Below are 14,734 nucleotides of genomic sequence, written 5' to 3'. Positions count from 1 at the left end.
CTATTTATCAGTAGTTAGAATGAACAAGTTGTCTATTATCTCACTCATGTTATTAAACAAATTTTTGATAGGACAGTACTGGATGTTGAATAACATATAATACATGATTGTGTCTCAGAAGCCACTCTCTTTTTTCCATTTTTTTTTTTATTGGTACTTTATGATTACACATAATGGGGAGATTTGTTATTATCTATTCGTACATGCACGTGATGTAAACAATATAATTTGGCCAATATCGTTCCCCAGTATTTCCCCTTTTCCTTCCCTCTTTCCTACCTGTTGTCCCTTTTCTCTACCTACTGATCTCCCTTTTTTCCAGGAGATTCTCCTCTTCTTTTCCTTTTTCCTTTCTAACTTCCACATAAGAGAAAACATATCATTCTTGACTTTCAGAAGCTACTTTGTACTTATTTTGAAGTATTCTGTAGATATTAATTTAATACCTACAGAAAACTTGTCTACATTCATTGTTTTAGTATTTTAATGTTCTATATGTTTGCTTTATCATTCTTTTTTTCCCCAAAACCATTTGAGAGTAAGTCAAATGCATCAGTTCTCTTTACCAGTTTGTTTCCTAAGAAAAAAAAAAGTACTCTCTTAGAAAGTCACAATGTGGCTGTCAAATTTATAAGAATTAATTAATTTTTTAATACTGGAAATTGATCCCAGGACCTCATGCACTGATCTCCAGCCCTTTTTATCTTTTATTTTGAGACAGAATCTTGCTAAGTTGTCCAGGCTGGCCTCAAACTTGCAAACCTTCTGCCTCAACCTCCTGAGCCACTGGAATTACTTGTGTGCACCACTGTGCCCGGCTCTCTTAATCACCTTTTATCTGGTACAGTTGTTTGTCTTTCATGGCATTGACATTTTTGCAGACTACAGGCCAGTTATTGTAGAGAATTTCTCTTATTTGTGTTTGTCTATTTTTTTATAGTTGGATTCAAGATGTGCATTTTTTGGCTAGAATACTATGTAAATGATGTGTCCTTCTCAGGGTATTACTTCCAGAGGTTAGGGTTATTATTCATGTTAGTATTAAGCTCTTAGTGAAATTTACTGTTTTTGCTTTCCTCATTAATAATTTGTGGAGAAATACATTGAGGCTGTGTAAATTTTCTGTTCCTCATCACTCTGTCATCCCTATCTCTGCCTTTGGCATCCATTTGTGTTTCTTGCCTAAATCCATTTTTATTGTAATGACTGTGGAGAGTTGGTTTTTAAATTTATTTCTTCTGTTTTATTGATATTCCAGTGTAAGGAATTATTTTCCTACTCTGTTTTTCTTTTTTCTTTCTTTATTTTATTTTATTTTTTTTTTTTTTGGTACCAGGAATTAAACCTAGGGTTGTTTAACCACTGAGCCACATCCCCAACACCGACCCCCCTTTATTTAATTTTTTTAGATTTTAATGAAATTTATATTATTATATGTGGCGTTGAGAATTGAACCCATTGCCTTACATATGCTAGGCAAGAGCTCTACCAGTGAGCCACAACCCTAGACCCCCAGCCCTCCTTTTATGTTTTATTTTGATATAGGGTCTTGCTAAATTGCTGAGATTGATCTCAAACTTGGAATCCCCCTGCCTCAGCTTCCTGAATTGCTGGAATCATAGATGTGCACCACTAAGCCCTGACTTCTTTATTATTATTATTATTATTATTATTATTATTATTTAATCAACGTGGACTCATGATTTTACTCAGTGGGTTATAATTTATTGCTGTCTGTTGTGATGCTTACATTATTCCTGATTCGGCCAATAGGAGTCCCTTCCAAGCAGGCTTCTGTGTCCTTTGACATTCCCCCATCAGTTTTTATGTGTTTTGATATGTAGAACATTGTCTACACTATCAGCTACACAAAAAAATATACCTAGTAGTAGCTTTCCTTAGTCCTCCCTCTCTTGTAGGTAAATGATCTCATTAGTTTCTGGTTTGTCCTTTCTGTGTTTTTTATTGCTCTTCTTATAAAAAAGGTAGCATACTTAAATACTTTTTTTATAATTTTTTTCACTTACCAATATATTTTAAATAATGCTATATCATTTCATCGAGTTTGTCCTCATTCTTTTTCCATTTGTGTAGTACTCCATTATGTGAATATATTCTGTTTCATTCAATGAAACCCACCCCCTTGTTGCAGGGCAGGGGAGTGGCACAGGGAATTGAACCTCAGGACACTATCATTTTGAGTTACATCCCCATCCCTTTTATTTTTTATTTTGAGAATCTCATCAAATTGCCCAAGATGGCCTTACACTTATGGTCATCATACCTCAGCCTCCTGAGTTGCTGAGATTTCAGGCATGTGTACATGGCTCAATGAATCTTTTATTATTGGTTATTTAAATAGATTCCAATATCATGATGAGAAATAACATATGTGTGACCATGTGTATTGTATTGTTGGATGTGTATATTCTGACTGCTATGTCAACTGGTAAATGCATGCCTTTTTATTTTTTGTTGTTCTGGGGATTGAACTCAGGGGCATTCAACCACTAAGCCACATCCCCAGCCCTATTTTGTATTTTAATTTAGAGACAGGGTTTCACTGAATTGCTTAGTGCATCGCTTTTGCTAAGGCTGGCTTTGAACTCACGATCCTCCTGCCTTAGCTTCCTGAGCCACTGGGATTATGGGCGTGCACCACTGTACCTCGCATGCATGCTTTTTTTAATTGACAAAAATTGTCTTTCTGTTGTACATGATATTTTGAAATAGGTATACATTGTAGAGTGGATAAATTTGAATTTATTAACTCCATACATTACTTCACATACAATTTTTGATGAGAACATTCACAATCTCTCTTAGCTGGTTATGGTGGCACAGGTTTGTAATCCCAGTTATTTGGGAGACTGAGACAGAAGGATAGCAAGTTTGAGGCTAGTCTTTACAACTTAATGAGATCCTGTCTCAAATATAAAGAGCTAGGGATGTAGCAGTGGTAGAGCTCTTCCCTAGCATGTTAAAGGCTCAGGGTTCAGCCCATAATACCTCAAAAACAACTACTCAGTGATTTTTCAGGTATCTATTATATTGTTATTAAATACAGTCATCATAGTATACAATAGAACTCTTGAACTCATTCCTGCTGTCTAACTGAAGTTTTATATCCTTTGATCAACATCTCCCTACTTCTGCCCACAGCCTGTGGTAATCAGTAACCACCATTCTACTCTCTGCTTCCATGAGTTCAAATTTTTGAGATTCCATATCCATGTGGAATCATGTGGTATTTTTCTATGTCTGACTTATTTCACTTAACATAATCTGCTCTTGGTCCATCCAAGTTGCTATAAATGACCGTATTTCCCTTTTAAGGGAAATTATATTATATTGCATATAATACTACATTTTACTTATCCATTTATCTGTTAAGGGACACTTAGATTGATTCCATATCTGGGCTATTGTAACTGATATTGCAGCAAACATGGGAGTGCACCTGTCTCTTCAGCATATTGATTTTTAAGTCCTTTAGTATATATTCAGGAGTGGATTGCTAAAGCAGATGTTAGTTCTATTGTTTAATTTCTTGAAGGATCTCCATTATCTTCCATAATGGCTGTACTAATATATGTTCCTCCCACCAAGAGTATACAAAGTTTTCCTTTTCTCATCACCAAAAGTTGTATTCCATGTTTTTGCTAACAGCCATTCTCACAGGTATGAGGTGATACGTGATTCTGGTTTAATTTCATTTCTTTTCATATATCAGTTGTTCATTTGTATGTGTTCTTTCGAGAAATGAGTATTCAGTCCCTTTGTCCATTTTAAAATCTAATTTTTTGCTTTTGAGTTGTGTTCCTCATATTTTGGATACTAACCATTTATCAGATGTATGGTTTTTCTGTATTTTCTGCTATTTAATAGCTTGCCTCTTTACTCTGTTGTTTCTTTTGCTGTGCAAAAGCTTTTGTTTTATGTAAATGCATATATTTTTGTTAAGTATCATCAAATTCTCCTTCCCCCAGGAACATATGAGGGGTAGTAGTTTTGTCCACAGCCTTAAAATTCCAAGTTTTGTCAATTTTATTACTTTTAAATCACTCTGGTCAGTGAGAAATTAATCTGTCTAGTTTTAATTTGTATTTTTTCTCTGTCTTTAATGTGGTACTAGGGATCAAACTCAGGAGCATTTGGTATATATATATATAGAGAGAGAGAGTTACCACCAAGCTACATTCCCAACTTGTTTTATTTTATTTTTTTAAATTTTTTTTTTGAGAGAATTTTTAATATTTATTTTTTAGTTTTCGGCAGACACAATATCTTTGTTTTGTATGTGGTGCTGAGGATTGAACCCAGGCTGCACGCATGCCAGGTGAGCACGCTACCGCTTGAGCCACATCCCCAGCCCTTTAAATTTTTTTTTTATATCTTTATTTTTTTTGTTTATTTTTATGTGGTGCTGAGGATCGAACCCAGTGCCTCACATGTTCGAGGCAAGCACTCTACTGCTGAGCTACAGCCCCAGCCCCCAACTTGTTTTATTTTTAATTTTTATTTTTGAGACAGGATTTCACTAAGTTGTGGAGGCTGGCCTTGAACTTGAGGTCCTCTTGCCTCAATCTCCAGTCACAAGAATTTCAAGTGTTTGCCACCATGTCCTGTTCTATATATATATTTTTTATTATTATTAAGAGTGAAGTTACAGAGCTGGGGATGTGGTTCAAGCGGTGGCGCGCTTGCCTGGCATGCGTACGGCCCGGGTTCTATCCTTAGTGCCGCATGCAGACGGAGATGTTGTGTCCGCCGAGAACTAAGAAATAGATATTGGAATTCTCTCTCTCTCTCTCTCTCTCTCTCTCTCTCTCTCTCTCTCTCTCTCTCTCTCTCTTTAAAAAAAAAAAAGAGTGAAGTTACATCTGGGCACACTGGCATACACCTGTAATCCCAGCAGTTTGGGAGGCTGAGGTAGGAGGATTGAGAGTTCAAAACCAGCCTCAGCAACTTAAAAGCAAGACCCTGAGCAACTTATTAAGATCATCTATAAATACAATATAAAAAAGGGTGGAGTATAGGTTTGTAATCCCAGCAGCATCTAGAGGCTGAGGCTGGTGAACCACAACAACAGGTGAACAAGTTTGCAGCCAGCATGGGCAATTTAGTGAGACCCTGCCTCAAAATCAAAAAATAAAAGGATTTAATAATAGAGCAGAGGATTCAATTCCCCATACGCCAGCACAAAATCAAATAAATAAATAAATGTGAAGTTACAACTGGGTACACTGTACCCTAACCACTTGAATACTTGGGAGGCCAAGGCAGGGGGATCACAAGTTCAAAGCTTGTCTGGACAACTTAGAAAAATCCTGTTTCAAAATAAAAATTTTTAAAGGGATGAGGATGTAGCTCAATGGTAAGAGTCCTGCCTAACATATGCAAGGGCCTGGGTTCAAGTCCCACTACTGCCTCACCCCGCCCAAAACAGAGTAAAGCTGACCTTATTTTTATGTGCTTAAGGGCCACTTTTTTGCCATATACCTCTACAGTGGTGCTGGGGAAGGGGCCACTTTTTGTATTTTGTGTATGTGTGTGAATTGTCTGTTCCGTGGCTTTTGACTGTTCTGTAGAATTTGTGTGTGTGTGTGTGTGTGTTTCTCTCTATGTTATTGTTCATTTGTTTTGTTTTTGTGGTGCTAGGTGTTGAACCCAGGGCCTTGCACATTTCTAAGTACATGCTCTACCACTGAACTACATCCCCAGTCCTTTCCTCCGTGTTTAAAAATTCATTTAGCTCTGTGATAACAGTTGTAGGTATTTTTCTCATTATTTGCTATTTGGTTTTTGCACATGGTGTTTTTGGCCATGCAAAAATTTGTTTTTATTTAATTATATCAAAAGATTTTAAATCTTATCTTTTTGTTGCACCCAGAGCTTGAGTCATAGAAAGCTGTCCTCTATATCCAAATTATAAAGAAATTGACCCAGGTATTTTGTAAAGCAAGTATGTGTTTATTCATTTATTTATTTGTTTATTATTGAGTTAAAAAACCACCAAATTAATTTTCTTATGATGGCTGGGGAGAGATAATAATAGAAATGAATAAAAATAGCAGTTGGGAGCTGGGGATGTGGCTCAAGTGGTAGTGCGCTCGCCTGGCATGTGCGGGGCGCTGGGTTCGATCCTCAGCACCACATAAAAATAAAATAAAGATGTTGTGTCCACCGAAAACTAAAAAATAAATATTAAAATCAATCTCTCTCTCTCTCTCTAAAAAAAAAAAAAATAGTAGTTGGCTTACAACAAACTATAAGCCTAATAGAAGATGATAAAAAATCTAATCTGGCCTTCATAATTGTGGTAAATTCTCATGGTAATTATTTAGGCAGATCTTTTTGTCCTTTGATTTAATGACATTAACAACAGATGAGGTAGAGAGGGGAGGGGAGGGGGGATAGTAGGGGATAGGAAAGGCAGCAGAATACAACAGTCACTAATATGGCATTATGTAAAAATTGTGAATGTGTAACTGATGTGATTCTGCAGTTTGTATTTGGGGTAAAAATGGGAGTTCATAACTCATTTGAATCAAATGTATGAAAGATGATATGTCATGAGCTTTGTAATGTTTTGAGCAACCAATAAAAAAAATAATAATTATTACCAAAAAAAAAAAAAAAAGAGTTACATTTAAGAGTGCATGCCCGTTGGTGGTGATTGAAGTTCTGGCATTCTTAAAGCACATCAAATTTAGAACCCTTTCCACAGAGCTTGCATAGGAAAAGTGGCACGACTGATTTTGTTTTGTGTATTCTGGATGCTGACATATATGTACATATCACATGAAACCACATTTCACCTGTGTGGCTTATGCTAACTTCATAATTCCTATTTCCACAATTAAATAGGAAACAAAGGTTTTCTAAAAGCTAGAGTTGCAGCAGCCTTAGCCATTGGAGGCAGGTAAAAACTGAGAAGCCAGTTGGAATTGGCTAAAATGGAAATGCCCCAGCTTCCAAACTTTATTGTGAGAAAAGTCTCTTAGACTCTCATCAAGATTCTGTTTCTTTTACTAGATGAAGATATTTTAGATTTGATTTTCGGAAATCATAGCCAACAGCAGCATATTTGAAAAAGAAAAAAGGGACTGACTGCTAGGAGAAGCAGACACAACTATCTTTCTAGCCAAATAATGAAAGACAGCCTTAAGGCACAGGAACAAAAGGGAAAACTAAAAAGGCAAATGGAAATATTGAAAAGTGGGAATTCAATGAGAGTACAGTATAGCTATTCATAGTAAACACACACATCCCCATGGCTTCAGGGAAACACTGTGATAACAGTCTAAATACTGGAAGTTCTCAATGTAAACTGTAGTCATTTATTACATATGTAATAAGTGTATCATGTGCTTTTAGAAGTATTTTCATCAAATTTTAATACTTTATATGTGAAGAGGGCTTGTTCTCCAATAGCAGTTGCAATAGCAAACATTTAGCCCTGTGGTTTATGTGTGATATTTTATTTAATCCTCCCAGCAGTCCCCTGAGGCTGACATAAATTAACAGTAACCCTAGTACCAGGTATAGTAGTAAGGCTGAGGCCCCCCCAAAGGATCACTTGAGCCCAGAAGTTCCAGGCCAACTTGGACAACATAGCAAGATTTTGTCCTTTAAAAAAAAAAATTAAAGAAAATAAATAGCAGTAACCCTGACTTACTGTTTTCCTAATCTGAAACCTCCAAATGAATACCTACTGTCTCTTCCTAGATCTGAGTTCTACAAGCACATTGTGCTTTCTGGAGGATCTACTATGTATCCTGGCCTGCCATCAAGGTTGGAACGAGAACTTAAACAGCTTTACTTAGAACGAGTTTTAAAAGGAGATGTGGAAAAACTTTCTGTAAGTATTAACAATGCAACAGTTAATGATATTTTAAAACCATGTAAAGAAGCTTGTGGATCTTTACAACCACCAGAGGGAGCAAGAAGTCTTCCTAAACAAATTCCTACTGCAATGAAGTGTAGCCTGGAAGTAAATGGTTCAAGGTAAATTCTATCCAAGAATGGTGTTGCTCCAGGTCACCGCTTATTTAGTGCATTGAGGTGACCAGGTCCAGGCCAGATGTCCTAGTTCAACAACACACATCCTGGACTCCAGCATGCCACTAAGTGCAGAAGGGGAATCTGATATACTATGAAACCATAAATGTCCCATTTGGGGTATTGTTTTGTTCTGTTTTTAACTTTTTGAATATGTAGTTGGCCTTCAACACTACTCTTAGCCTATCATAATTCTGACTTTAGGTTATTTTCTGGCTATTTGTTACATGTTTTATCTCTCCTATCATATGTTCAGTTCTTGTGCATCCTTGTAACTATCATTAGCTCTTAGAACAGACTTTAACTGGTCATTGTTGATGTGTACATTAGAAACTTTTACACTAGGGATAATTGATGCTTCTTTGGCATATGCCCTCCCCTGTATCCAAAAACAAAAAGAAAAACAAACCAAAATGCTGTGGACTATATGAAGTATGCTATATATTTTATGTACTCAACTAAGAGTCATTTAATCTTGGGTTAATCTCTAAGCTTTGTTTCACTGTCTTTGGTCAGCTTTTTTAGATAATGAGATTATATATTATGGAGTACTGTATGTTTTGGAAACACTAATGTTACATCTTTCACAGATGACTCAAAATGAAATTAAATTGAGTATGGACTTACATATGTTAAACAAATTAAGACTGTAAAGGAGCCATGTTGTCTAAGTACTTTGCTCATTTTTCTGATTTTATTGAATTATACATATAATTTAAAATCCATCACATAGGATCATTTGTTTATTCAGCAAACATTTCTTGGACTCCATCTAGGTGCCAAACACTGTTCTAGGTGCTGGTACAAACAAAATAGTGGTAAACAAAATAAAGTCCCTGCTTTTAGTTTAAGTAATATGTCAGTGTTATAATGAAAAAAAAGGTTAAAAGCAAAAAAATGATAGTGATTGGAGAGGTGGTATGTTTCTTCGTAAGTGTGATCAGGAAAGACCTCTCTGATAAGGTCTCTCACTTTTAATGAGAGACCTGTATCGATCGAGGGAAAAGTCATCCAGGGAGGAACTTTTTTAAAAAAAAAATGTCTTGGGAGGGTTTGAGTAGAGAAATGATAAGATCTGATTTATGTACTAAAAGGATAAGTTGGCTATAGTAAATAGACTCGCAGAGGGGAAGGGAACAAAGGTAGAGGAGAAGCATAGTTTGGAGAAGTGGGATGGAAATATTAGAGGTTTAAAATGGAGGAGGTTGAAGTGATTTCTTGAAGAATGGAACAGAGAGTGGAGAAATGCAATAGGATTGCCATTTAGCACTCAGGCCCTTTTTTAGGTTAGTGATGAGTTTACATTTAAAGCAAGTTGTTGGTTTTCTTTCCTATCCAAGTCAGCTGCTTGAGGGTAGGTGCAAAGTTGAAAGATGATAACCCAAGTTGGTATTTGCTAAGTGAGTATAAGAGGAAGAAAAGAAGAAAGTTACCAAGAATCTCAGGAAATGGAGAGAATATGTGCATTCATGAACCAAGAATAGGTATGAGAGGAAATAACCTGGAGATGTGTAGGGGGAATGCAAGAATCTATAGATAACAGGACTTTGACAAAGAGAATTGATGGATGGAGTAGTTGGATAGAATGAGTTTCAGAGCAGCTGTGGAGTTCAGGGAGGAGGGAGATAAAAGAAGCAATGAAGAACAAGAACTCCTGTTACCAAACTAGGGTTAGGAAGGTAGTATGAGCAGGAGAATAGCAGCTAGTTGGGAAAGCTGCAGGTGAAGCAGTGTGTCTTCAGGGGCTATTTAGTTTCCCTTGGAGCAGAAGTGGGTACATTACAGCCCTTGTTAATTTTATTGGAACATAGCTAGGCCCATTTGTTTACAGTAGTGTTAGCTATTGTTATATACTGTGTATGGCTGTCTTCTGGCTACATACGGGTGTAGCTGCCATAAACCTGAAAATCCCCAAGTATTTACTGTCTTAGCCCTTTACAAAGAACATTGATATAATAGCAAAAAAGTAACTGAAGAATTAGAACAGTAGGTTGGTCTCAGAATTGACTAATGAGTAAATTGTTTCATAGAATATCAGATTCCTACATTCTATTTATTGACATAAAGCCATAATGCAGGATGCCATAGTTACCTTTAAGTCTTTTTTGCAGAATTTGTGACATAAAATAACTATGTCATTTGAAGGTTTCTCTTTCAGATGTTGACTATACAGATTAGGATTTATCCTTTTTAGACAATTATAGTAGCTACAGAGTATAAAACTTTTCTCAATTGTCTTAGTTACTGTGTTCATTTTCTCCAACATCCCCATGATTTGTTTTGACCATATTTGGCCTTGTTTATTTGAAGAACATTTCATTTGAATTTGAGACCTTAGAAAGTGAGCTTTCCTTACAAGAAAAGAACTTCAGGACTGTGGGTGTGGCTAAGTGGTAGAACCCTTGTGTAGGGTGCACAAGACCTTGGGTTCAGTCCCTAGCAGTGGAAAAAAATAAGAAGAAAGGAAGGCTGGTTCAGTGTTACTCTGGTGTCCTCAACTAGACTCCATCATTGTCCATCATCTGGTATTTTGACTCTTGGTAAGGTGATTGGTTGTGTAACTTATCTGTCAAGTCAGTGTACTTTTTTTTTTGGTACCAGGGATTGAATTTAGGGGCACTTGGCCACTGAGCCACATCCCCAGCCCTATTTTGTCTTTCATTTAGAGACAGAGTTTCACTGAGTTGCTTGCCTCAGCCTCCCGAGCTGCTGGGATTACAGGCATGCACCACCTTGCCCTGCTCAAATCAGCATGCTTTGGAGAATGAAAGGGGGTGCTATTAAAAATGAGACAACAGGAGTGAATTGAACTGTTCCAAGTACATTAGAGTGGAGCACGGGAGAAATTGCTAAATGTTTCTGTGCCTCGGATTCCAAATCCTGCGTTAGATTCAGCAAGTGAATATGTGAAAAAAGTCATTTTCATGAAATAGAAAGCCCTATACTTACGTGACATTTTATTATCCCTTCTTCAGAAATTTAAGATTCGAATTGAAGACCCACCTCGCAGAAAGCACATGGTCTTCCTGGGTGGTGCAGTTCTAGCAGATATCATGAAAGACAAAGACAACTTTTGGATGACCCGACAGGAGTACCAAGAAAAGGGTGTCCGCGTCCTGGAAAAACTTGGTGTGACTGTTCGATAAACTGCAAGGCTTGTTCCAATCACACCCCTAATGCTTTCTTTCTTCCTTTATTGCCAATCTTTGAACTCATTCAACTCCAGGACATGAAGAGGCCTCTCTGTGCCCTTTGACTGAAAAGGTCAAGTTTTATTCTGGTACCTTGGGGAAGGTTTGTTGGTTTTTTTTTTTTTTTTTTTTTTTTAATGAGTTAATCTGGCTGTTTAATATAACCACTTCCCTGCAAACACAACCAGGGGGCAAAGGGTCCTGTCTGCTGCTTTGTTTCTTCTAAGTAGGCATTTAGATAAATCCTATAGGCTTCCTATTTTCACTTTACTGCTCTAATGTTGCTAGTTTTAGTCTTTAGCACAGTAGGTGGTATGCCTTTATTAGCATAAGAAAAACTTTTACATATTACTGGGGTGGGGGGGTGAGGGATGGGTGGGCAGCCCTGAACCCTTTAGGGCTTTTCTCTGTAGTGTGGCGCTTTCTACAGTTACTGCTGCAGCTTTAAGTGCTTTAAATCTTCTCCTATTAACATCCTAGGGAAATGTTAAGCTCAGAACTAAAATGATTTTTTTGCCTAGTGGGGGGAGTGGGTAATCTTTTGATTGTGATTTTTTTGAGGTTTTCTGCTGGGGGTATATAAAATGAACCTTATTTACAGTACTTTGATTTGACAGATTTTCTTCTTTTTGTCTGCCTGGAACTGTTTCCATATCATATTAAAAGCAAGTATAGTATTCCATTACCATGTGGCTTAGGGATTTGTTTATTTTGTTTATTTCAAATCACCCATGTTACCTGGGACTAAACTCCCAGAATCTATCAGTGGAAAAGTAACATTTAAAATTGCATTTGTTAACTCAAATTACAGATAAAAAAAAAAAAAATAGCTGGTGTTTTCTAAATGCTTATTTATTCCAGAAGCTTTAAGATAACCCATTGCCAAGTACCATTCTTGCAAATTTTCTCTTATATAACTGACCAGTGCTTATTTAATAAAACAAGCAGATACATGTAAATAATTACTGGCAGTAGGTTACAATTACTGGTTAAAAATAACATTGGCATATGGGACTTGTTGCCAGTTGTAATTTTCATTTGTTTTTTGTTTGATTTGAACCCTGGAAGTGGAATAAAATTTGACTATTTAAAATGTTGGCAAAAAAAAAAAAAATTAAGGTTTAAATGTGTATTTGTACTGAAAACTAATAACTGCCAATTCTCAGCCATCTTTTATGCTTGAAAGAAGAGTGGTTGGAATGTTGTGAATGTTAGCAGACTTTCCTGCATGTGTCAGAAAATCCTATTTATGAATCCTGTCAGTATTGCTTGCTGTCTGAAAAAATATCAAATCCAGGCGTGAGTTCTTTCTAAATTTGAAAAATAATAAGAAATTGTATTAGGTTCTGTGAGGAAATGTTTTCCTTTAAAACATTCTTCACTAATAATGGATTTGAAATTTGAAAGAAATGGCTTTTTCTCTTCTTTTCTGTGCTGGGGATTGAACCAAGGACCTTGTGCATGCAAGGCAAGCACTCAACTGGCGAGCTATATCCCCAGCCCCAAGAAATGGCTTAATTTTTTGGTGGCTGAAATCAGAAAAATTGGCTCTCTTTTTTTATGAGAAAATTTAAAAGTTTGTGGAAAAAGCAACAAAAGGAGGTTAGTCTTAATTATGCAACTTCTGTTGTATTGTTCACTGATTTACTTCAGTTTGAACAAGTAAGTTTGTGTGCATGCTGGACATGCTTTAGTACCTATGAACAGCCCTTGAAGAATGTCTACTAGATTTTGGGATGTGGCTTTCAGAGTGGATTTGAATTCTCAAGTATTCGTAAATATGTTTTTTTTTTTTTTTTTAGAAATGCTCCAACATTTTGAGTCCTGGGCTTCTTAAAGGACACACGTACTGTATGTAGGAACAGTAGAACCTACTGACTGTTCAGTTCAGATCGACTCTTGGCCTTTGGTCATGATTTGAAAATACAGGAATAGAAAACAACAAAGAATAGGATGGACTCTTAAGTAACAAAAAGAGTATTTACGAAATTGTCCCTTGAATGTAGATTTTGTTTTTATTTCATGATTCTGCTACCAAACATGACAGTTAAAATGGTGTATTTATATATACGTGTGTGTGTACATATACACACACACACAATAAAATTCCATTTTATAATTTTCCTATCTTATTGAAGTGATGCATTTAATAGTTTGGACGTTGGGAGGTATTATGTTTCATTGGAGTTGTCAGGTGTGAGTCCCTCAGAATTTTTTTTTTTTAATTCTGTTTTAAAAGAAATCTGATTTAGCTCTTGAAACTCATTGTCACTGAGATTTCTAATAGTAGTTAAATTCTTTTACTTTAAAATTAGAATTGCCGGGGCTGGGGATGTGGCTCAAGCGGTAGCGCATTCGCCTGGCATGCGTGTGGCCCAGGTTCGATCCTCAGCACCACATACAAACAAAGATGTTGTATCGCTGAAAACTAAAAATAAATAAATAAATATTAAAAATTCAAAAAAAAAAAAAATAAATAAAATTAGAATTGCCAATGCCTTGAAGAAAAGGTTTCTTAGAAAACATGGTATTGGATGGTAACTTTTACACAGTTCTGAGCACTGTCTGGGAAGTATTTTGAAAAATGAATGGAAAAACTAAACATTCTAAATTTAACACAAATACACTTCTTTTTGATTCAGAAAATAAAATCAGATTTTTCACAGTAAATTCAACTTTTGTCTTTGTTTTTCCTTTTATAGTGTTTCTTTTATTTTGTTTTTATTTATACTTTTAATTTTTGCTAATCCAAGATGGGTTGAAAATTTTATGCTGGTTGTTAGGCCAAGTTCAGTTCACCATGGTGTGCTATTATTGACAAAACTCACTTCTAGTATGGTTTTTAGATAAATATTTTTAAAAAATTAGAAATGACGGCAAATTACATTTATACCAGAGATTTTTTTTCTTCGACACAGTGTTTTCTTTCCCAAGGTGGCTTTCACAGTATTATCAATGCTAGATAGACCTGTATGTAACATGCTTCTTAAGGACATTTTCAGCTCATCTGCAGACTTTTAGGCATACTTCTAACAAAATAACTAAAGCAGAATGAAAATGTCTGACTGACCTGGACCCTTTTTTTTATACTAGCCTTGGGTGGGGCGATGAGAGCTGGGAAGCAGGCATGAAGTATTTTTGTTTTTCCTTAATGAACTTTTTTTTTTTTTTAAAGAGAGAGGGAGAGAGCGAGAGAGAGAGAATTTTTTTAATATTTATTTTTTAGTTCTCGGCAGGCACAACATCTTTGTATGTGGTGCTGAGGATCGAACCCGGGCCGCACACATGCCATGCGAGCGTGCCACCGCTTGAGCCACATCCCCAGACCTTCATGAACTTTTATACTTGAACCTTGTTATTCTTTCACAGCCTGAGTCCCTCAGAACATCCTGAGGGTTACCTCTGGTGTCTTTTCTGAGTTGCCAGAAGAATCATGTAGTGGCAGGATCTCTATATTGATAGAGAGAAGGGATATGATC

General features: G+C 36.3%; 1 protein-coding gene across 1 annotated transcript in view; it reads left to right on the top strand.

Annotated features, from left to right (window-relative positions):
• Actr2 (actin related protein 2) overlaps window positions 1–13,925 on the top strand; it is a 42,889-nt gene extending 28,964 nt beyond the window's left edge. The window contains exons 8-9 of the mRNA XM_046422814.2: window positions 7,732–7,864; window positions 11,040–13,925. Of these exons, the coding sequence (XP_046278770.1) occupies window positions 7,732–7,864; window positions 11,040–11,210 (304 nt within the window). The 3' untranslated portion in view covers window positions 11,211–13,925. The remainder of the gene's footprint in view (window positions 1–7,731; window positions 7,865–11,039) is intronic.
• The last annotated feature ends 809 nt before the right edge of the window (window positions 13,926–14,734 follow it).

This window comes from Marmota monax, unplaced genomic scaffold (assembly GCF_021218885.2).
Source record: "Marmota monax isolate L192 unplaced genomic scaffold, Marmota_monax_Labrador192_F-V1.1 WCK01_AAM20220418_F8-fsc00015, whole genome shotgun sequence".
Taxonomy (NCBI): domain Eukaryota; kingdom Metazoa; phylum Chordata; class Mammalia; order Rodentia; family Sciuridae; genus Marmota; species Marmota monax.
The sequence above is the reverse complement of the archived record's forward strand: the minus strand, read 5'-3'. Positions and strand labels throughout refer to the sequence as shown.